We start from the raw sequence: 23,057 nt of genomic DNA, 5'->3' as shown, positions 1-23,057 counted from the left end.
AATTAGGTAGCTCAATGGCGCCCTCAATTGTAAATTAGTAGAATTCCATTAAATGTGACTCGTCTATCAAATATTTTTAAGTGCAAGTCTCATTTTAAGTCTCATTTATATATATATATATATATATTAGGTAATTGGTCTTTTGAATCGCATCCCATCTGACTGCAAACTCACATTTGCAACTTTAATCTTTTATAAATAATTTTTGTCTATACAAAGTCCAAGACCAGTGCACTGTATTTTCCAGTAATCTCAGCAATACAATTTTTTTTATTTTGTACTTAGCAAGCTAAACAGAAATTTAAAACTAAATTAAAATGTACATACAAATATACAATAAAGAATTGTTGGTGCAATTAGAAAGAACTTTTGGCGAAGTGACTGTTGTGTGCATTGAGAGCAGACTGGGGCAAATGTTATAATGATGTCAAAAGTTGGATGTTGCGTTTTGGGACGGATGTCTGGTACACACACTTCCCGTCTTCCTGGATGTAATGTATCAACATCTCACTTGTGTTGACTTCAAAGTACACAAACGCTCCTGTCGTCTGATTGACTGCGTTGGAGAACAGCTGCCAAGATGACGGGAAGCTGTTTTTGTGGTCAGTGTAAATATCCGCATTAACTCCAGTTCCGCTGACAACGTATGAACTTCCATCATCTTCTCTGATAAACTGATGAAATAGAAAACATTTTTAAAAACTTAAGTTTATAGTTCAGTTGCATGATGCTGATGTTTTAGTACCCATAAAAGACACTATTAAGGCTTTAATAAATTTGTAAAAAAGGGCTAATAATAGGCTAATCCCCCCAAAACTACGGTAATAGCTGAAAATGTATGCCCCCTTAGGCCTTCCTATATATGTAGATGAGTTTGACATTTTTTTTTTTTCTTCATCAGAACAGATTTTGAGAAATTTAGCATTTCATCACTTGCTCACAAATGGATCCTCTGCAGTAAATGGGTGCCGTCAGAACAAGAGTCCAAATAAAACATCACAATAATCCACAAGTAATCCACACGCCTCCAGTACATCAATTAATGTCTTGTGAAATGAAAAGCTGCATGTTTGTAGGAAACAAATCCATAATGTAGGCGTTTTAACTTTAAACCGTTGCTTCTGGCCAAATTATCTGTCCATAATCCATAATAAGACTTCCTCCAGTGAAAAGTCTTCACCTGTTGTCCTCTCACATAAATCCACCAACATATTTGTTTAGAACTGTTTTGTTTTCTTTTGTAAATGGTGCCTGATCTGTGCATATTTGACTTTTTCACGGGAGAAAGCAATATTATGGTTAGAGGTTAGACTCGTATTTTAGCAGGAAGCAATAGTTTTGACAGTTTCAGTTCTTACAAACACACAACTTTTCACTTCACAAGACATTAATTGATGGACTGGAGTCGTGTGTATTAGTCGTGTGTATTTTATCAGTTGTTTGGACTCTCGTTCTGACGGCACCCATTCACTGCAGAGGATCCATTGCTGAGCAAATGATGCAATGCAAAATTTCTCCAAATCTGGTCTGATGAACAAACAAACTCATTTACATCTTGGATGGCCCGAGGGTGAGTAAATTTTCAGTTTTTGGGTGAACCTTTAATAGAATGTTTTATTGAAAAGTTATAGTACTACTTGATTTTCTATTACGTGATAATGTGATTTTGAAGATACTGACCTGTAGACTGTGGTCATGACCACTCAGATATAAGGAGACGCTGTACTTCTTCAGAAGAGGTCTGAGTTCTGATATCAAACACTTGGTCGGACCATGATGCCCAATGGACCAGACTGGATAATGACCGGCCACAATGACAAAATCTGACCTGAGGATTAACAGATGCATTTACTCTAAACGCATTGGATGAATATAAACTTTGTTTCACTTCTGTTGTGGAAAACAGCTGTGAGTGTTTGCCGCTATTATTCTCAGTGGTATTTTTAGTGTAATTTCCTCTGGGTATGTGCTGTTTGAGTTTAGTTTTATCTACCTGTTAACGGTTTGTACATTAAACACAAAACTCTCAGGCGCATAACCGTCATCCTTTTACAAAATCAGTATTGTGTCCATAATGCTGAAGTCATAAAACTGGGCAAAAATAATTGTCACTCAATGTGCTAATTAAGCCGTTATCTTCTAAGTTATAACTTAAATTTCTGCATGAAGATTTTTTTTTAACCCTGTCTGACATATGAATTAACAGTTTATAGAAAAGTGTTTTCATTTTGTATATCATATTTGACACACCAGGCTTTTATGACTCATATAATATTTTACTCAGAGACCCAAACTGAGCAAAAATATGCAATTTAGAGCAGATGCTGATATTTATATGGCCAAAAAGTAAAAGGAAATTCTGATAGCTTGTAATGTGAATGACTATTTACATAAAATACACATAAATATCAGTTGCCACACAATATCTTTCAATAAAATGTCTTAATAAGAAGATATTTAAATGCTTTTATGATCAAATATTCAAAAAAGCCTGATGTATCATCACATTTTAGCATGAAAAAAAAAATGATGTATGGAAAATCAAGTAAACCTAAATTGCTTCAGTCCAGTAAGTGTTAATATTGAAATATTAATAGCAATATATAAGTTATTCTTACATTTACTTTCTAAGATTTCGGCGTCAAAAAGAAACCTGAAAGTGGACACTTTTGCAATTATTCTAAAAGGCCTTTTACTTGCTAAAAAACATAAGATATCAAACAGACGACATAAGGCAAGCTTTTTTTTAGCAAAGTTTTGATCATGTTGAACATTTAGAGGCCTTAATATATCAATATATTTTAAACATTTCTTCTTCATGCTGCTCAGAAAACATCATTTTTGAGTGAACTATCTCTTTAAGAGCTGGATATATTTTTATAATGGAATGCCTGGAGTGTTTTCAAGCTCATATCTGGGATTTAGGAGGATGTGATTGTGGATCTGAGGAGGTGAAGAAGTGAGAGAGAATAAATGAAAGAATGTGACAATGGAGGAGTGGAAGCAGTGTGGCAGGTCAGGGCCTTTAAAAACATGCCCTAAAATTCCTCATATAGGACTAATGTTTGCCCAGTAAAAGCAAAACACATCCTGTGATTTCAGTGTTGTGTGTTCTATTATTAGATTGCGGCATGTGGCTTTTATGTAGCTATACTGTTGTACTAATAACTCACTTGGTGTTTTGAAGTTTCTTCTCAATCCATTTCAGATGTTGTTCAGCAGCAGCGTAGTTCTCCGGACCTACAGGGTCAAGCCCGTCATATGTGTTCCCACACAGAACCACCGTGTCAATCATCAGAACCGTGATGGAAGTGTTGCTGTGAGGAATCTTGAAGTTCAGCCCGTAGTAGAGGTCGGGGTAGACCCTGCCAAACATTAACAGCAGCACACTGTGGTCATGAACGAATGCTCATGTTTACAGAGCTTGACCTTTGACCTCACTCACCATCTTTCAGATCTGTTTGAGTAGGCGATCTGGGCTGATATGTTTCCACGGTGATCGTGATTTCCTGCTACCAGGTACCACGGCACGGCCATCAGCGCGGGGTGAGAGAACACACTCTCATAGGTAGACTGAAAAATAGAGCTGCATTACAACTTCAAAAAATCATTTTAAAATATTAAATATTATTACTACTAAATATTATAGATTATTACTATATTATAATTATGACTATTATAGTATTGACAAAATATGATTATATTATTAAATATGAATAAAAGAACATTATATAATTAGAACTTGAATATTATTAAATACAAAAATACGCAATTATGTAATTTATGTAACATTAAAATATTATATATTAATAATAATTATTATTATTTTAAAAAGTAATTATATTTTTATTGACATACATTATCCAATCATGTTATTTTACATAAAGCTGGCCATGGTTTTACTATGGTAACTGTGGCACAAATGTTACAGATTCATACAAAAGAATTAAAAGAAAAGTACTATGGTATATTTTGCATTAATTTGGAAATACCATGTAACATCTTGTAAATACCATTGGACTTGAATTTGAGTACCATGGTATACAGTACATATGAAAGTACCATGGTATTGCCAAATGATACCGTCACAGTACTTTTTGTAAGGGATGTAAGTGCATAAGATATTATCATGGTATAAAATTTATCAAAGCACTATGATATTACTTTCTGGACCCTCGATGTAGCATGGTACTTTTTGTTATTTTATTTTATATTTATAAATGTGTTTAGATTTAAATTTCAATTATCATAGTTAGCATATAACAATTATCAAATATGGTGATGAGGATCCATCCTTGTATTTACTTGTGTTTACTATAAATGCAACATTGTACCCTGGTCCCTTTTTTTATTATTTTATTTTATTATTATTATTATTATTTTATTTTTTATTTTATTTGTGATGACTGATGAGGAGTAATCCAGTTTTACTTATGAATAAGGCAAAAGCTTTACTGTACTCTGTTCTTCTGCCACTAGAGGGACCAATTCATCTGTCACACTGACTATATCAGGTGAGCAGAGAGTGTGTAGACAGTTCACTGAGCTGAAGTACCCTGCACACTATCACCATCTGCTCTTTAACCTGTCTGATCCTGGTTACACCATCAAACTTTGAAGCTGTACTGCCAGTTATACACATTCACCTGAGAAAACCCTACATTTTGCATGACAGATCCCTCAAAACGGTTTGTGCAGATTTCACAAGCAGAAATTTAGGAGGAGATGAATCACACAACTGACTTAACCTGGTGTTCACCTTAAAGCGGGTGTCATCTACGTCTCTGACCCCGCGGAAGTAGAAATGATCTCCAAGACTGAGGACAAAGTCCAGCCCTGAGCTCTCAGCGATTCTGCCTAGTTCATTGGCCGTGTCAAACTCATGCGGTGTGTAGTAGGGGTATATAGGAAGTCCACCCCAGTCTCCAATACCAACAAACTTCAGAGAAGCTGAAGAGAAACAAAACATGTAGATATAGAGTTTATATCAATGCATATTCAACAGACTCAAAGTGAACTCATTTCATACTCGATCACATGAAAAATTCTTACTGAACCGGTTTGTCTGCACTAGTAATCATGTGGCCAGATATGTTTGCACTTCCTTAAAGATTATAAAGAAAATACATCAGAAATACTCTACCTTGTTCATTCGCCCGACATGTTGTGTAGAACGTCTGAAGGCTGGAGATAAGAAGGAAGGCCAACCACGCCATATCATGCCTTCAGACGGCTGATCTGATCCTGCAAACGGTCACAGTGTGAAGTGCAGTTATAGGTTTGAGAGTCACACAGACACTAACAAACCACAAACAGCTTAACACTCAATTCTCTGCACCTAAAGGGAAACTACATGTGGTTTATGACAAGCTTCCTGTATTGAGCACAGAATGAAAGAATGAAGCACATGATGGTCAACGTTCACCGGTTTGCAAAGTAAACAAATTAATGTTATTATCGACTATCAGAAAAAAAAAAGTGCAAAGAAATACACTAACAACAATACCATTACTACTACTATATTAATTGTTGCTGTGAATAATTTAAATTTAGAATAAATGGATAATAATTTGTATATTTTGAATTGTAATAAAATTATTTGATTATTTTTATTTTTAATAACATGATCAGCTACCAAACATGTTCATAAAATGTAATTAAAATAATTGTAAAAATATATATTTTTTTTACATTTCAGTTATAATTTATTTATATTTTTATTATAGTGACATGAGCAGTTACAACAAAACAAAAGAATGCTTAATAATAATAATTATTATTATTATTATTAGTAGTAGTAGTAGTAGTAGTAGTATAAATGAAATCATAATTAAATAAAAAATTCTCTCACATGCACACACACACACACACACACACTCACACACTTGGACCCCTTAACATAGGGGGTCCAAACACGCACGTTATATCTTTTATTTTTTAAATGATCAGCTGCCAACAAAGGGAAAAAAACAATAATAGCAAAAGCTTAAAATATAATAACAACAGCAAAAATAAAATAGTTCTTCTATAATAGTATAATACTTTAAACAGTTTAATTATATTACATTTTTAATAATCTTACCAGTTACAAACCAAACACAATAATAATAAATATATCAAATTTTGTTTTCTTTTATTCTATATTACTTCAATTAGAATTTAAAATAAATAAGAAATAATATTAAATATTTTACACGTACATGTATTTTTTAAAATATTTCTCAAGTAATTCTCTATACAAAGTTTTTCAGTGTTACTATGACAGCCATGGTAAATCTTTAGTAACAGAATTATTTGCAATTGCATTGGTAATATACCAACCCTTATCAAGCAGATTTGTGGTTTATATGGATCTAGTTAGTTTACAGTGGAAGCTCTCCAGCAAACCTCATAAATCATTAACTTACACTGAATAGCAAGTCATGCACAGCCTTCACTAAAGAACAGATGCAGTGCCAGCGTGCAGCAATGGTATCAGATGCTAATAATACAATGCTAATATACAGTATACTATACTATGTACTAAATAATTTCTATATACTGTACACGACCAGTCAAAATAATGATTTAATGAATGAATGAATGAATGATGACACTGAAGACTGGAGTAATGATGCTGAAAATCAGCTTTGCATCACATTAAAATATATTCAAACAGAAAACAGTCATTGTACTAAGATTTCATAATATTACGTTTTTTTTTTGTTTTTTTTTACTGTATTTTTGATCAAATAAATGCAGCCTTGGTGAGCATAAGAGACTTATTTCAAAAACATTTAAAAAATATGAACTTTTCCAAACTTTTGACTGGTAGTCTACATGTGCAATGATGTTTGCATGATAATGTCATAGTATTTGTGAAAGACAAAGACTTTTAAACAAATAAAATGTGATTGATTGTAGTTTGAAACACAGTACAGTGAATCAGGTAAATTTCTCATTCACTTTTGGCCAATAGGACATTTGAGTTTGTGTTTTACCACCTTTGGCCAAGACCAGGTGAAATACACATTAAAAATACATTGTCACGTGGAGGGTGAAAGGTCAAAGGAGTGTCTAATCTAAACGACCTTTCACTTACATTTGAAGTGTGTTAAAAGTTCAACATTCATCTTTTCAAAGATTTCCTAAAGTAACCATAATGTGCAATAAACCAGTCCAACTGAATTCACGCTCTCCTGAAATCATCAACACAATCTATAACCATGTCTTCAAGATAAAAAAGACCACTAACAGACTTCATAGTATCAATATCTCCTTTTTTAATGAAAACATACAGCAAAGTGGTTCATTTGCTTAATGTGTGAAGTGCTACGACAATGTTTCTTACAGTTCTTACACACAACAACCGTTCCGGATTCCTTCCACATCAAGAAATGCCAACAGTGCTGGAGTAAACAAGTGCATAGGCAACTTCTCAACGATTACAGACACCTAATGGTTGTACAAGGCTTCCTGGTTTTCCAAATTACCATACCAGGTAAAGTGCACCAAAAAACAACTCGCACACATCCAAGACCACCCAACCATGCTGCAGTGAGCACGAAAGGCCACTTAGTAGCTTAAAGAAAGGCTTAGCTGATGAGAAAAAGGCAATATTAGATCATTATCATGTATCTAATGCTCGGTTCAGTCCGGTGGCATTGATTTGTGTGAGCCTATACAAACAAATTTCATTTATTAAACAAATTAGTGCACAGACACAAGACGCATTTCCTTGGTATACGCTCTCACGCGTACTTAACGGATGTCCTATAAATTGGACTGCTTAAATTACAAAATTATATACAATCACTGAGGACAAAAGTAGTGTTAATAAATCTCTAAACACAATTTCATCCCAAAAAATCTATGATGATTAAAAACAAACTCCTAGATTAGATTGGCAGGTGACTCCTTAAAGGGACTGTTCACCCAAAACTTTTACTCATTTACTCACCCTCAAGTTGCACTTGTATGTGCTTCTTTCTTTTGTTGAACACAAAAGAAGATATTTTAAAGAATGTTGGTAACCAAACAGTTGATGGTCACCATGGAAAAAGTCAATGGCTACCGTCAACAGCTACCTTAATTTGGTTTCAACAGAAGAAAAAGTAAATTATGACAGAATTGTAATTTTTTGGGTGAACTGTCCCTTTAAGAAGTGAACAGTTAGGGACCCTCACTAGGGCCGCTGATAGTATAGTGCTGTTGTTTTTCCTCTAAGAGCCGAACTCTACAGTTTCAGGGGTGATGGGTTTGAAGTCATAGTTTCCTCTGCCGTCCATATGGAGGTAGAACTGGAAAGAAGAAAGGACATTTTGTGATTAAGTATACGCTCAATGACGGTAAAAATTGATGATGGGAAAGCAGCGCTGATCTCACCTCATGATGCTTCCACAAGGACTTTCTGTGAGAGACGGTGAACAGGGTGATGCCAACCTGAGGAACAAGAAGAATAAACCACACATGACAAAAAAATACTGAAATATGATGAGAGAGTCTCTTTAAGATAGAGAAATGCACACCTTTCTGCAGTGACTGTAGATGTAATCCTCCACATCTACGCTCACGGCACTGGTGCACTCATCCAGGATGGCAAACTGGGGCTTGTGGTAGAAAAGCCTGGCCATCTATGAAAAAAAAAAAAAACATCTCTGAATTCTCATTTATAAGTATACAAATGTAATTTGCATAATATTGACAATAAAACGCAGCAGAGTTTAGTGGAAATCCATGTGAAATTTGAGGGATTTGTCCTATAATATCTGAATTGGTCTGTGTTTGACAGTTCAAGATTCAGTTTTAGAATTTTAGTAGATTTATTAATTATTCATTCAGCAAGAATGCTTAAAATTGTATAAATAGTGAAAGTATAATGTTGCAAATGATTTCTGTTTCAAATAAGTGCTTTTCTTTTGAACTTTTTTAAACAAAGAATCCTGACATAAAGCAAAAATTTTTTAATAAAATAATAATAATAGTAATAATGATAAATGTTTCTTGTGCAGCAAATCAGCATATTAGAATGATTTCTGAAGGACCACGCGACACTGAAGACTGGAGTAATGATGCTGAAAATTCAGCTTTGCAACATTGGAATATAATTCCTACATCTTGAATCTATTAAAATAGAACCAGTGATTTTAAATAGTTATATTTTACAATATTACTGTTTTTACTGTTTTGATCAAATAAATGCAGCCGATGTGAGTAGAAAAGGCTTTAAACATTAAAAAAAAATTTCCGAAATTTTCGCGTGCGTTTTTCCGCTTTTTCGTATTCCTCATCCTTTCCTATCAAATGCATGCTACGGATCGAAAACGCAGAAAATCGAACCTGATCTGAATTTTTTTATGACGGACGAAAGTTTCAGAGGCAGTGTGTAAACGTGATTGACACAACGTGAGGTAGTATTTATTTTTTAACGTACGAAAATTTCCTACTTGGTGTGCAATGACCTTTAACATCATTTCAGCATTACTGGAATTATCGTAGATGCAAAGAACTCATTATACATGTAAGAAAAACTCTGACCTCTCCCACTTGACTGCTGTAATGTCATGTAAAAACCACAAAACTATTGAAAACAAATGACAAATTAAATAGAATTTTTTTTGAGCCCATGGATGGGAAATCTCTAATTTGTTTTCTTATAACTACGGTAATTCTGATGATTCCAACATGATGTGAATCAGTCTAAGTGCGGACGTGCAATGACATTGTAAAAGAACTGGGTTTTAACACAAATTGTGGTGAAGTGGTTCAAAAACAGGATGTTAACGAGACAACAATGTAGCCCTTATCAGTGCCATTGACTTCTGCTTGTCCCGTGAGAACTGTTCCTGCAGTTACTGCAAGTCATTTTGCATTACTGTACATGTATGGGACTTTCTTTGCGGTTGTTAAAAATGTCTGTTTACCGCCATTCTCTGCTTCTCTCCTCCACTGAGCACATCCATCCAGTCCTGAACCATGTCCCATGACCCCTCTCTCTCCAAAATGTGTCCTAACTGGACATTATCCAGATATTCCTTCAGCACCTGCCGCAAAAAAACAAAACAAAAAAAACAGGTGGATGGAATGAAAATGGATTATACTGAAATAAATATAGGTGGATCTGCACATGTTAAAGGGTTTTTAGAACATTTCAGATCTTAAAAACTAGTTTATAGTACCTGGTCAGAGATGCCTTTCTTCCTTTGGTCCTCATGGGTGTCTGGGTAGATCACCTGATCCCTCAATGAGCCAAGGGTCATGTAAGGCCTCTGAAAACAGACAAAAAAGGCAAGTTATTCAGCTGTTGTGGACCATTCAGATGTTCTGCCTTGGATAAAGTGGGTTTTGTTCAACAAAAATCTGGTTAAAGTTTCACCTGAGGGACGTAGAAGAGCTTTCCCCTCTCTGGTTTCGTCAAACTCCCACCAAACAGCGGCCATAACTAGAGAGAGCCCGAAAACCCATTATTTAGCAGATAAAATGGAAGAATTTTCACAAAGAATCCAAAAACGAGGGCAGAATTTCAGTCTGAGTATCTGAGAAGTTCTCACCTCTCCAAGAACCCGGAAAAGTGAACTCTTTCCGCACCCGTTGGGACCACACACCAAAACATTGGCTCCGGATTTCACCTTTAAAGAGCAATACACAATATGATGAGCACACACACATTAACATTACTCTAACAGGAATGGAAGCCTGTTTTCATCCCTGACTAAAAAGTAAACAAGGTTATTGTGAAATAAAGTTTAAAAATAAAACGCTACAATTTGCAATTGTAAGATTTAAAGTCAATCATGAAATATATTATGCAAGCCCGTTTCCACCACTGAATTAAATTTTAAAAAAAGTAACTGACTTTTCTCTCGCAATTTTTACTTTTTTTTTTTTTTTTACACAATTGTAAGTTTACAACTCACAATTCTTGTTTTCTCAAGTTATAAAATCAGGATTGCATGTTATAGTTAGAATTGTGAAATATAAACTCAATTTAAAAAAAAAAAAAGCCAGAATTGCAACATATAAACTTTTTTTCCCTCGGAATTGTGGGATATATATACACTCGCAATTGTGAGAAATACAGTCAGAATTGTGAAATAAAAAGCCACAATAACCTTTTTTAATTTTTCATTCAGTGGCAGAAATTGGATTCCATATTATACAGTTGCAATTATGAGAAAGTTGCAATTGCAAAAGAAGTTGTAAATCCGAGAAGCAAGTCCACAATTGTGAGAAACAAATATTAGTCGCAAATATTAGATATAGAGATGCAATTACGAGAAAAAGCAGCAAATGAGAGATATTTAAAAAAAAATAACAATATAAGAAATAGTTGCAATAATGAAAAACAAAGCCACAATTGCGAGATATAAAGTTGCAATTTTGAAAATGTTGAAAACGTGGGATATAAAATCATATAGAGAAAAACAAATATGAGAAAAAAGTAATAATTGTGAGAACCGAAGTTGCAGTAATGAAAAACACTCGCAATTTTGAGAAACAAAGTCACAATTATAAAAAAAAATGGTAATGTGAGATATGAAATCACACTGCGAGAAACAAAGTCACAACTGCGTTAATCTTAATCTGCCTTAATAAAATCACAATTCTGAGAAACAAGTCGCAAAATGTAAAGAGATGTAAATTATGAGCATAAAAAAAGTCACTAATCAGAACACTTTGAGATGCAAAGATCTAAAAGGTGCAAATACATAAGGGTCAAAATTGTGAGATATTAAGAATTTCTATTTCATTAATTTCCACTATACTTGTTGTTGATTAGAAACAATGTGAAACACACCTCAAAACACAGATCTCTGATCAGAATGTCTCCATTAGGTGTAGCCAGGGGCGTGTGATCGAACCTGATGAGAAATTACATATTATAATTAGCATAGTTGTTTCTCCTAACAGTGAAGCACTCAATCTGAGATAAAGGACTGAAGGAAGCTGCTCTTACTTGATGATATGGTCTACATTGATGATTCTTCCACTTCCAGGTATCAGTGTGAGCTTTTCTGAAGCATCTGTTCATAAAAAACATGAAAAAAAATCTATTAAACCCAATTACATAGCTCTTTGAAGTTTGTTTTGGACTTCAAGAGTCTCTGAAGCTCACCTTTCTCTGACTGAGACACCATGGTGCGTTCGTATTTCCCAGAATTCAGCTCTTTCAGGACCCTCATGAGCTCAGTGATGCGAGCGGTGAAGCTGAAGGGAAAAGTCATTTTATAGCATAATATTGCTATAAATAGCCATTTTATATATGGCAAGTAACCATGGTGCAAGGTGATGAGGATGTGTGAACTTTTACCCTGACAGTCGTGTCATTTCTCTGCCTGCAAGGACGATTCTGCCCAACGCCTGTGACATACGCAGCAGCATACGGCCACTCTGGTAGTAGTCCTGCAGAAGAACATGTCAAGATTTAAATGAGGGCCACTAACTAGGAATAATCGTAATATCAGGAGTGAAGTTTTACCTCCAGCAGTTCAGCATGTGAGCTGGTCAGATGTCGAGGATGAGATAAATCAAGGAAAGGACGACTGACGACTAAATACCCAACTACGGTGGCGAAATCTGGAAAAAGAGAGAACAATTTAGTCATCTTTTACTGCCCATGATCATGCATATTTTATTTAGGGAAGATAATGAAACATCCTCTTACACTTGGCAATAATGCTATCCACCATTCCCATGGAGAAACGGAAGAAGATGAAATTGTGCAGATGATCGACCTGCAAACAAACTCAGATGAGCTAACAAACTCTGATAATCAAGATGCAAACCTATATTATATATATTATAGAATACTGGCCAATATTAGAGTATTGGATATTTAATTGTGTATGCACATGTATTTTTATTACCTTTAATACTTTAATTACTTTTACCTTTGCCACAAAGTTAAATACTGATGCAACCGTTTTGATATTAAACACTCACAGATTTCTACAGTCATATACTCACCAGTTTCTTGAAGGTTGAATGAATTGTCTGTTTCTCCCTTACATTTCCATTGTAGAAGGCGATCTCTTCACTGGGAAGGAAGTAAAAACATTTGAGCATCTAAATTTGAAGAAAATTAAATTATAGTACAAAAAAAAAAATATATATATTTCTAGATACAAGTCACCTGTTTGTGATGAGACGAGAGTTGACGTATCGGTATTCTCCTTCGTACTTCTGTTCGGTCACTGTCATCTTCCCGATCGGCCTGCGCAGACGGGTCAGGAAGAGGCCGGAGATCAGCAGGTAGGACATCATAGTTGCAGGACCCTGTGCAAAGAGACCAAAAGATCCTCAAAATATCCAATGGCATTGATCTACAGTAGATTTGCACAATGTCTTGCACTCTCACCTGAGCACCGATTGCTGTTGTCAATTTGAAAATGTATAAACCGATATCCAACAGGGGCTGGAGGGGGAAAAGCAAGAAGAACTTAGCAAATGTCGGGAAATATACTGGGAAAGTAAAATGGGTATTTTGGACAAAGGGGTGTTGTACCTTGCTGAGGTTGGAGTAAAGATCCACCACACTGTTACAGAACTTTTCCACATCCTGTGTCAGCAGCTGATCTGCATTAGCAATGCGGTTATCCAGGTTTCCCATTTTGTAGTATGTATATCCCCTGTGAACCCAAAGATAGTGACATAAGTAACTAGACTTTTACATTTTCTCTTTAGAAAGAATCACATTTCACAACAAATTCAATTTTTTCTCACTCAGAAAGAAAAAAAGTCACCTCTGTTGAACAATCTGGTTCATACCATATCGGTTATCGGTTACATTTTTATATATATTTTCATTAAAATTACCTTTGTACATAGTGCTCAGCTATTATTTTTTAAGACTTCAGCAAATCTTAAAATTAAAGTCTTACATACTTGCAATTCTAAATGTAGTGATACCTAAATTTAAAATAATAAATTAATAATATATATATAATAAATAAATAAATTAAACTTTTTAAAATACATTTTTTTTACACAAAATTATTTAAAATAATTCACCACCAATCAGTATTTTCATGTCAATGCATCCATTTTAGTAATTTGTATTTAAGCACATTAGGCCTCATTTATGAAACGAACGTACGACCGAAAATTGGGCGTACGGTAGTTTCTACGCAAAACTTGGAATTTATCAATATGGACGTGAGCGGTGGCTACGATCAAATCTCACGTCAGGTCTGAGCTCGTGTACGCAAGTTTTTGAGTTAGCCTGAACTTGCGTGCAGGTGCAACATAGAGAATTTCGGAGAATTGTATAAAGATGGCATTTTGTTCATTTAGATTATTTTCCTAAACCGACAAACAAAGCTTTTTTTTTTTTTTTTTCTTTCAGGGCTTTAGCTTTATATGCGCAAATAGCAGCATAAACAACAGACCATGAGGAATCACACATCATCGTATCACGCACCTGCAGCGCTTCTGTGAATGTAGAAAAACTGAAATTATAAAAGGAATAAAGTAAATAGGGCTACACGAAATATATTTTTCTTAATTAACAGATTAACAAAAGAAGAAGAAAAAAAAAAAACAACAGTGCGACATGTATAGGCCACTTTCATTTTTTGTGACACTCTTAATGCATTTTATTTGTTTTCTTTAGGCTATATCGTTATTTTTAAAAATTTAACTGATGGGTGACCACACAGGTGCCTCACACGCACACACATAACATTTCAGTGTCATTTGGATGTCGAATGAGAGGCTTGTCAGCCCAATGCCGTTTAGTTTCGCTTTAATAAATTCATTTTAGCTTGACGTTGTATTCTGTTTAAAATGAATGCCACTATAGCCTAATTTGTGTTTTACTTCATAGTTTAATATAACATTTTATAGCTACTCATTTTTTTCATTCTTGTTCTGTAATACCGTTAAATTTAAAGAGTTTGTTGTGGATTAAGCAGAACTAAATAATCTATATAGTGTTTATAATGTTTATAAATGTTTCGTTATATTTACTGGTATTTAATATACATATAAATGAATGCCATTGTTTGCAATTATTAGGTTAAAGGGTGTTTTTGGAGTAAGATCAGTTTCTGTTTCATGAGATTACGTCCTCTTTTTGGACGGGTTTTGTTTCTCCGTGTTGTAAACTCTAGGGGCGAGGCTTCTAAACCGGGGTGTTTTTAGGGGCGTGATATTCAAACGGCGATTGTTTTCTTCCGCCACATTTATCAACGTGCGATTTTTCGTACGATGGGATTGGCGGCATACGAATGTTTCATAAATCACACGTGAACCTTGTCGTAAGCTGATTTGTGCGCTCGGATCTGCGCTCGTTTCTACGTTAGACTGATAAATGAGGCCCATTATAACAGCTATGTGGGAGCAAATATAATGCAAAATGCAAATGTAATGCATTTTACTGAGTTTTCGTGAAGAATATTTCAGTTGGAATAATGTCATGGCAGTGATGGGCCTTACTTCAGGTACTCATCGTAGAGATGTTTGGTAAGTCTCACGCGAAAGCACAGCTTCAGTTCATTCAGGCCCAACTTCAGGAAGTTGTTCACCAGGGCGATCTGAAAGATTGAGATGTAAACATTTGCAAATCTGAATGTTTTCATAGCAACAACTTCAAACCATTCTTGCATGCTGCTCTCTTACTGATATTAAACAAATGTATTCTAGCCTCAGAGATGTTTCTATGTAAACAGGAAGCATATATTAGTTTGGTTGTTTGCTTAAGGTGGTTATTTGGAAGCAGTTTTAATTTCATAGTTTAGACAGTTAACATTCTCAGAACTCCTCTGACTATTAAAAATTACTACCAACTTTGATAAAAGCAGAGACTTACAACTGGCATGGCCGTGATAAAGTTGAATAAGTACTTCTTGAAACCTTTAGTGGACCGACCAATGATCGCACTGCAAACCACAACATGCACACAAACACATGCAAACATGGTCAGAGTTAATACGGAAGCGAATAAACACTCATCCCGCTGGCCTGTCCTTCATGAGCATGAACAAAATGAATGCAAATGATTTTTGAAGAAGCACACATTAACAAAACACAAATGTGCATTTAAACTGCAGACCAGAGGAGATCTGAGAGGTGAGCATGTGAGGAAACACAATGGACTGGTTCAGTGATGTAAATCACATGACACATCTGTAACAATACATTAGTTTTCACAGCACACAAAGATACAGTAAATTACCCCAGGAATGACAGTCAGGTAGGAATAAAAGTGCCTCTTGAATAGTTTGATATCTCTGCTAATGATTCCACTGTTAAAATGTCAAAAATACAATCAAATCACATTAAATCAATATTTAACTGGGTGCTTGGCATCTTTGCAAAGTGTAATAGTTTGAGATCTAGATCCATATATTACCTTTCAATCATAGTGCCGTTCTGAATCATCCAGACGTCGCAATAGGTCCGAGTCACAAGCATTACTGCAATCAGGAGCAGGTACCATGTCTGTGACATACAAAAAAATAAATAAATGTGAAAAACAATAATGAGCAGAAATGCTTTGCTTTTATTTAGCAGATACACAATGAAGGATCTGAGGATCCTAAAATGCAAACTGTGTGTTTTGCTTCAAGAGAGCAACCATACATTCGTGTTGATATTACTTTCTTTCTTTTATATTCATTTATTCTTCATTCATTTATTTATAATCATTTATCATTTGTATTATTCAATTTAATCATATAATCATTTATAATAATCATTATAGTCATTTCCATTGATTCCCATTTCATTGATTCATTAATTGATTAGTCATTTATTTTATATTATATTACAGTTGCTTTTTTATATATTATTTTTCCATTTTTGTTTAGTCTTATGACTGTGTGGTTTCAAGGGCTGTCTGTCTTCATGAATAAGAGGTACAAGGGAATGTTTATAGAAACTCAAGGTTCATGGGATGTTGTTTTGAAGCAGTTTTGGTAGTCCAATACTTGTTGAATTTACGTTCTTCAGACGAAGTCTCAGCATTGAAACATACACAACTAAGACCATTCAATAAACTCTGCTCCTTTTTATCATCACTTCGTCTCCTGCTTCTGCTCTTCACTGGCTTTATCCTCAGTCAACTTCTTGGCTGACAGAAGACAGAATTTGGGGTATTTTGGATACCAGACAAGACTTCCTGTTAACAGGTTTTGGGAATTAGACTACTTCACTGACGACAAAGTCCCTTTCAAGGAAAGTCCGTTCACTCGGCCGTCATATTTGCAACGCCTCCAGGCAGCTCAAACAAGACCAAGTCCTATCTAAATGAATGGGGGAATCCTGAAATCTCAAAAACGGCTCGCTGAACTCACGATTAAATGACATTTCAAATCAGCAACAAAATCTGAAATGAACTGCCCCATTAATGTTGCTTCTTATGCTCAAATAGCATTTAAAAAGCATATTTTTCAGTCTAGACCAGCCAATGCACATGCGTAGCTCCAACGCGCTTATGACTGCGCATGCACATCGGCTGGTCTAGCCTCAGGTTTCTATGGGAACCGGAGCTTCTAACAGCAGCTGCAGTGATGCAATGACTTTAGCAATCAACGATTGGCTCTTTCATTTAGAAGGCGGGACTATCCCGCCATATTGCGTGTTGCACTTTCTCCCATTCATAAGTATAGGAGTGAACTGTCTTTGCTGACGAGTTGTTCTGGTACCAGACAAAACAGTTGAAATAAAAATTCTCTGGCTGGATCTTAATTATCTGGTATGGAGGCATGATCTAACAACAAGCACATTATCCTATAAGTTTGGAGTCTTTATGTTTTTACAAAGGCTGCAATTATTTGATCAAAAATGTAGGTTTTTTTTGCAAAAATGTAGAAGTCTTACTGTAACTTTTTTTTTTTAAATCAATTTAAAGCATTGCTGAATTAAAATAATTTATTTTTAAAAATGTAGTGAGCCCAGAAATTTAAATGGTAGTGTATAAAATGCATAATGTTTCAGTGTTTCAAAAACTGCACAAGAATGTTTCAAAAACTGCACAAGAAATTGTGCTCTAAATAGCAACACCAAGTACAAAATCATGTTCTTGGCAATGACATAAAGTAAAGGTGTTTGGCTATTGAAAAAAAGGGAAACCTTCAATTCATGCCTCACCCAACTCCCTATTTCAGCAACTTTCATGAAGCCAATTCTCACCTCTTTGCTGAAGAATTTCGGCACCATAATCCTGACGATCCGTAAGATCCGGATAAAAAAGAGCTTGTCCACAGCAGCTCTCTCTTTCTTACCATCTTTCTGCATGTTTTAAAACACAAGAAGTGTTGAAAGTCAAAGGAAACTCATGAAATATAGTCCCAGTCAGATCTTTAACTAAATAGTCAAGATTGCAACTTACATATTACATTATTCATCTGACATTACATTAAAAAAACTTACACTGCATTCTATGTATACAGTTCGTATCAGTTCATTCATGCAGAGATCAATCGATACATTTCTCTTACCTCACTGTTCAGATCATTTGAAGAACCCTTCTTCCTGTTGAGGATGATGAAAAAAAAAATCTATATTAATAATAATCAATATGAAGCATTACATAAATATTGCTGTTTTTCTGTCATAGGTATGCTTGATGCTGAATCACAAATCTAGAGAGTTCAAGGTGCAAGTATAAATCATTCTTGAGTATAGAATGTTTGAATGCAAACTGTGGCAACATTTATCCAACAACACTGTCCTTTTATGAATGAGTCCATTGTTGGACAGTGAGACTGCAACAAGCATAACCATGTTCAATAAACTTCATGTGGATTTCAAGTGATACAGACTGTATTTCATGATGTGACTCAAAACCTAGTGAGGTACCTAACTACTCTACACTAGACAGCTCATTAGGTTTTGACACATGGCCATAATGTTGGTCAGGACTCATTTAGCTATAGTTGAACCGGGGTCACTCTGACACTGAACTCTATTTGTGATCTGATTTCATGCATTAGGTACTTTATGTGTGTGTTTCACATACCTGTTCACTCCAGCGGATCTTCGTCTCTGCTTTAGGAAGTACAAAACGAGTAGGATACCGCCAGCAGCAGCGGAGTTCTTCGCTGTCAAGTACTTACTGACGGCCGCCATGTTTCCTACTGAGACGGCCCGAGAACAGCGACGCACTCAAACCCGGAAGAGAGAGAGAGAGAGAGAGAGAGAGAGAGGATTCCGTCCCTCTACCGGCTGCCGTACTCGTCGTGACCTCATCATCACACCATCATAGTGGACCTGATCTGTGTTTATTAACCCTTTAGGAAACAACCATACCAAATACACACTTTAAATAAAATATACGGGAGGAAAAGCCTGTCATATAAATGAAAGATTCGTATGCACTTTATCAGACTGCCTTAACTTTCCCCATTGTTCTCCCTAGAGTTTAAAATATTAAAATACTACTACTAAAAATACAACAATACAGCAATGCTATAAATATGTGTGTGTGTGTGTGTGTGTGTGTGTGTGTGTAAATATAAATATGTATAATAAATAAAATGAATGAATGAATGAATGAAAAGAGAGCATAAACAGTCTTCGGCTTTAGTATTCAACTGAATAATATGTATAGCTTTCTATTTCTTTGAAAATTGATATTTTGTTGGAAAATTTATATTAATGTGTGTGAAATGTACAAGTAGGGCTCGCTGCAGAACACAATATTCAGGGGGCCTGGATGGATCCACCAGAGATGGAAACTCTAGTCGCACTTAAAGGGATAGTTCACCCAAAAATGAAAAGTCATCATTTAATCACCCTCAAGTAGTTCCAAACTTGTATGAATGTCTTTGTTCTACTGACTTCCATAGTTTTTCCTAATATGGAAGTCAGTAGTGCCCCAAAACAGCCTGGTTACAAACTTTCTTCAAAGTATCTTCCTTTGTGTTCGGCAGAACAAAGAAATTCATACAGGTTTGGAACTACTTGAGGGTGAGTAAATGATGACTTTTCATTTTTGGGTGATCCCTTTATGTTGCATAAATAAAGACTTGGGACTTGACTTGGTCTCGTGACTCAAGCTGGCAGAGAGTGAATCTGCATTAATTCAGCCTGTCTGCTGTTTTGTTTGGTACAGATGCTTTATGTAGAATAGTTTCACAAAACTAAAGTCAGACCATTTTGTTTTTGCTTCAAATTTCGAAATTATACAATCCAATTTAGAATAAAAACTGCTCACGCTCACGCATGTACAGGTGCTGGTCATATAATTAGAATATCATCAAAAAGTTGATTTATTTCACTAATTCCATTCAAAAAGTGAAACTTGTATATTATATTCATTCATTACACACAGACTGATATATTTCAAATGTTTATTTCTTTTAATTTTGATGATTAGAGCTTACAGCTCATGAAAGTCAAAAATCAGTATCTCAAAATATTAGAATATTACTTAAGACCAATACAAAGAAAGGATTTTTAGAAATCTTGGCCAACTGAAAAGTATGAAAATGAAAAGTATGAGCATGTACAGCACTCAATACTTAGTTGGGGCTCCTTTTACCTGAATTACTGCAGCAATGCGGCGTGGCATGGAGTCGATCAGTCTGTGGCACTGCTCAGGTGTTATGAGCCCAGGTTGCTCTGATAGTGGCCTTCAGCTCATCTGCATTGTTGGGTCTGGTGTCTCTCATCTTCCTCTTGACAATACCCCATAGATTCTCTATGGGGTTCAGGTCAGGCGAGTTTGCTGGCCAATCAAGCACAGTAACACTATGGTCATTGAACCAGCTTTTGGCACCTTTGGCAGTGTGGGCAGGTGCCAAGTCCTGCTGGTAAATGAAATCAGCATCTCCATAAAGCTTGTCAACAGAAGGAAGCATGAAGTGCTCTAAAATTTCCTGGTAGATGGCTGTGTTGACTGTGGACATCAGAAAACACAGTGGACCAACACCAGCAGATGACATGGCAGCCCAAATCATCACTGACTGTGGAAACTTCACACTGGACTTCAAGCAACATGGATTCTGTGCCTCTCCACTCTTCCTTCAGACTCTGGGACCTTGTTTTCCAAATGAAATGTAAAATTTACTTTCATCTGAAAAGAGGACTTTGAACCACTGAGCAACAGTCCAGTTCTTTTTCTCCACAGCCCAGGTAAGATGCTTCTGACGTTGTCTCTGGTTCAGAAGTGGCTTGGTAGCCCTTTTCCTGAAGACGTCTGAGCGTGGTGACTCTTGATGCACTGACTCCAGCTTCAGTTTTCTCCTTGTGAAGCTCTCCCAAGTGTTTGAATCGGTTTTGCTTGACTGTATTCTCAAGCTTGCGGTCATCCCTGTTGCTTGTGCACCTTTTCCTACCCAAATTCTTCCTTCCAGTCAACTTTGCATTTAATATGCTTTGATACAGCACTCTGTAAACAGCCACACCTTTCAGTAATGACCTTCTGTGACTTACCCTCTTTGTGGAGGGTGTCAATGTTCGTCTTCTGGATCATTGCCAAGTCAGCAGTCTTCCCCATTATTGTGGTTTCAAAGAACAAGAGATACCCAGAATTTATACTGTAGGGATGGTCATTTATTCAAACTCAAATGTAAATATTCTAATATTTTGAGATACTGATTTTTGACTTTCATGAGCTGTAAGCTCTAATCATCAAAATTAAAAGAAATAAACATTTGAAATATATCAGTCTGTGTGTAATGAATGAATATAATATACAAGTTTCACTTTTTGAATGGAATTAGTGAAATAAATCAACTTTTGATGATATTCTAATTATATGACCAGCACCTGTATGCAGCCTCTTTGTTTGGATTGTGTTGTGTTTAAAATACAGCGGTTGCCTCTAATTTTAAATTGAAAAAGAGCACAGACAAAGGCTTAGTTTGTTTATATGAGATTTATTTCATTTGTGTAATTAATTTGATTAATTGGGGTTTGTTTTAAAATTTAGTTTTGTTGTTTGACATATTTACATTTTACAAAGAAATGTGCAGCATTTTATCTGACAATTAATAAATGGACACCTTTTCATTTCTAATTTGTCTTAAATTTTATTAAAGTTTTTTTTTGCTGTTGTTGTTGTTGAGAAAATCATATCCTGAAATCAGTATTTCAAAACGGATTTAGCCTCAATTACTAGCTGAAAGAACTGTTGCTAATAAATAGAACAAAGACTTGAGACGTGACTTGGACTCCGCTTTAAAGACTTGAGACTTGACTTAGACTTGACCTCAAAGACTTCAGACTTGACTTAGACTTGACCTCAAAGACTTCAGACTTGACTTAGACTTGACCTCAAAGACTTCAGACTTGACTTGGACCTCAGAGACTTGCGAATATGTCTGGGATCCACATCTAGGGGGTGGAGATTGGTAGGTTTAGGGATCAGGGGGTGGAGACGGGTAAGATGGGAGGAGTTGGATCTGGATCCGACCACGCCCCCTGGATCTTGTGTTCTGCAGAGCCATAGAGAGGCTCCTCAAAATGTAACCAATAGGATTGTAAGATTAAAATGCACCTCGTTTTTAATATTGTTATCATACTTTTACAGGATAACTTTTTCAAGAAATAAAATACAACAAAAATACAAACATAATAAAACACTACTACAATAACGGTTCAGTTGTCGTTCTTGCAAGGTCTTTTTTGCCTTACATAAAAAATGTAATAAAAAAAACAACAACTTTATTTTGACATTGTCTTATTTTATTGTCTACCTATTTACCTGGAAAAAAAGTTTTTTTTTCTTCTTAGAATTGCAACGTACGTTTAATCAAAATAGAAGTTTCAAATGAGTTTTTTAAATGACAGTTGATTTGAAGTTGTTTTTAAGGGAAACTAATTTATAAAACAATTACAAACCTAACAACCGTACAGCGTGGTACACAGCCTCTCCAATAATTTAACAATTTAGAATATCTTACATATGCATACATAGGTAACTATAACTGAAGTATCCACAACACGCATAAGGTTAATAGACATTTTTAAAACATATAATGTAGCTGATTTTATTGCGTGTAAATTTATTTATCAATAACAACTACTCAGAACAAATCCAAACATAAAAAAATACACATTTTTAATCAAAAGTCCTCGGCAACATTAACGGGTGCACGCTGCGCTCACTGCCGCCCGATTTGAATACGTTC

The 23,057-nt window shown here is 35.3% G+C and overlaps 2 protein-coding genes across 3 annotated transcripts; both read right to left on the bottom strand.

Annotated features, from left to right (window-relative positions):
- Positions 1 to 30: 30 nt before the first annotated feature.
- On the bottom strand, positions 31 to 5,363 carry acp5b (acid phosphatase 5b, tartrate resistant). Its single transcript, XM_058765642.1, has 6 exons — positions 5,144 to 5,363; positions 4,760 to 4,950; positions 3,446 to 3,573; positions 3,174 to 3,365; positions 1,681 to 1,828; positions 31 to 674 (listed from the first exon to the last, which is right to left on the bottom strand). The coding sequence occupies exons 1-6, from the start codon at positions 5,214 to 5,216 to the stop codon at positions 417 to 419; spliced, it is 990 nt and encodes a 329-aa protein (XP_058621625.1). The 5' UTR covers positions 5,217 to 5,363; the 3' UTR covers positions 31 to 416.
- A 1,879-nt stretch (positions 5,364 to 7,242) lies between these two features.
- Positions 7,243 to 19,146, bottom strand: abcd3a (ATP-binding cassette, sub-family D (ALD), member 3a). Of its 2 annotated transcripts, none has more exons than XM_058765641.1 (23): positions 18,941 to 19,146; positions 18,420 to 18,453; positions 18,112 to 18,210; positions 16,331 to 16,419; positions 16,154 to 16,223; positions 15,415 to 15,512; positions 13,484 to 13,607; positions 13,337 to 13,393; positions 13,112 to 13,254; positions 12,946 to 13,015; positions 12,644 to 12,713; positions 12,458 to 12,555; positions 12,290 to 12,381; positions 12,095 to 12,186; positions 11,936 to 12,002; positions 11,777 to 11,840; positions 10,530 to 10,607; positions 10,355 to 10,420; positions 10,158 to 10,247; positions 9,903 to 10,022; positions 8,508 to 8,612; positions 8,365 to 8,421; positions 7,243 to 8,279 (listed from the first exon to the last, which is right to left on the bottom strand). In XM_058765641.1, exons 1-23 carry the CDS (start codon positions 19,048 to 19,050, stop codon positions 8,202 to 8,204), a joined length of 1,971 nt encoding a protein of 656 aa, XP_058621624.1. In that variant the 5' UTR covers positions 19,051 to 19,146; the 3' UTR covers positions 7,243 to 8,201. The 2 variants fall into 2 exon arrangements, with proteins under 2 accessions (XP_058621624.1, XP_058621623.1); XM_058765640.1 differs by lacking the exon at positions 16,154 to 16,223 and adding an exon at positions 15,788 to 15,857 and having other exon boundaries at positions 18,941 to 19,145.
- Positions 19,147 to 23,057: the final 3,911 nt, after the last annotated feature.

Source organism: Onychostoma macrolepis, chromosome 24 (assembly GCF_012432095.1).
Source record: "Onychostoma macrolepis isolate SWU-2019 chromosome 24, ASM1243209v1, whole genome shotgun sequence".
NCBI lineage: Eukaryota > Metazoa > Chordata > Actinopteri > Cypriniformes > Cyprinidae > Onychostoma > Onychostoma macrolepis.
The sequence above is the reverse complement of the archived record's forward strand: the minus strand, read 5'-3'. Positions and strand labels throughout refer to the sequence as shown.

Coding starts and splice junctions, on each gene's coding strand:
- acp5b (XM_058765642.1), bottom strand. CDS start 5,216: ATGGCGTGGTTGGCCTTCCTTCTTATCTCCAGCCTTCAGACGTTCTAC. Junction 3,574..4,759: donor TAGATGACACCCGCTTTAAG/GTGAACACCAGG, acceptor TCTATTTTTCAG/TCTACCTATGAGAGTGTGTT. Junction 3,366..3,445: donor TCAAACAGATCTGAAAGATG/GTGAGTGAGGTC, acceptor AATGTTTGGCAG/GGTCTACCCCGACCTCTACT.
- abcd3a (XM_058765641.1), bottom strand. CDS start 19,050: ATGGCGGCCGTCAGTAAGTACTTGACAGCGAAGAACTCCGCTGCTGCT. Junction 12,187..12,289: donor GAAATGACACGACTGTCAGG/GTAAAAGTTCAC, acceptor TTTTCCCTTCAG/CTTCACCGCTCGCATCACTG. Junction 8,613..9,902: donor GAGAGAAGCAGAGAATGGCG/GTAAACAGACAT, acceptor TTTTTTTCATAG/ATGGCCAGGCTTTTCTACCA.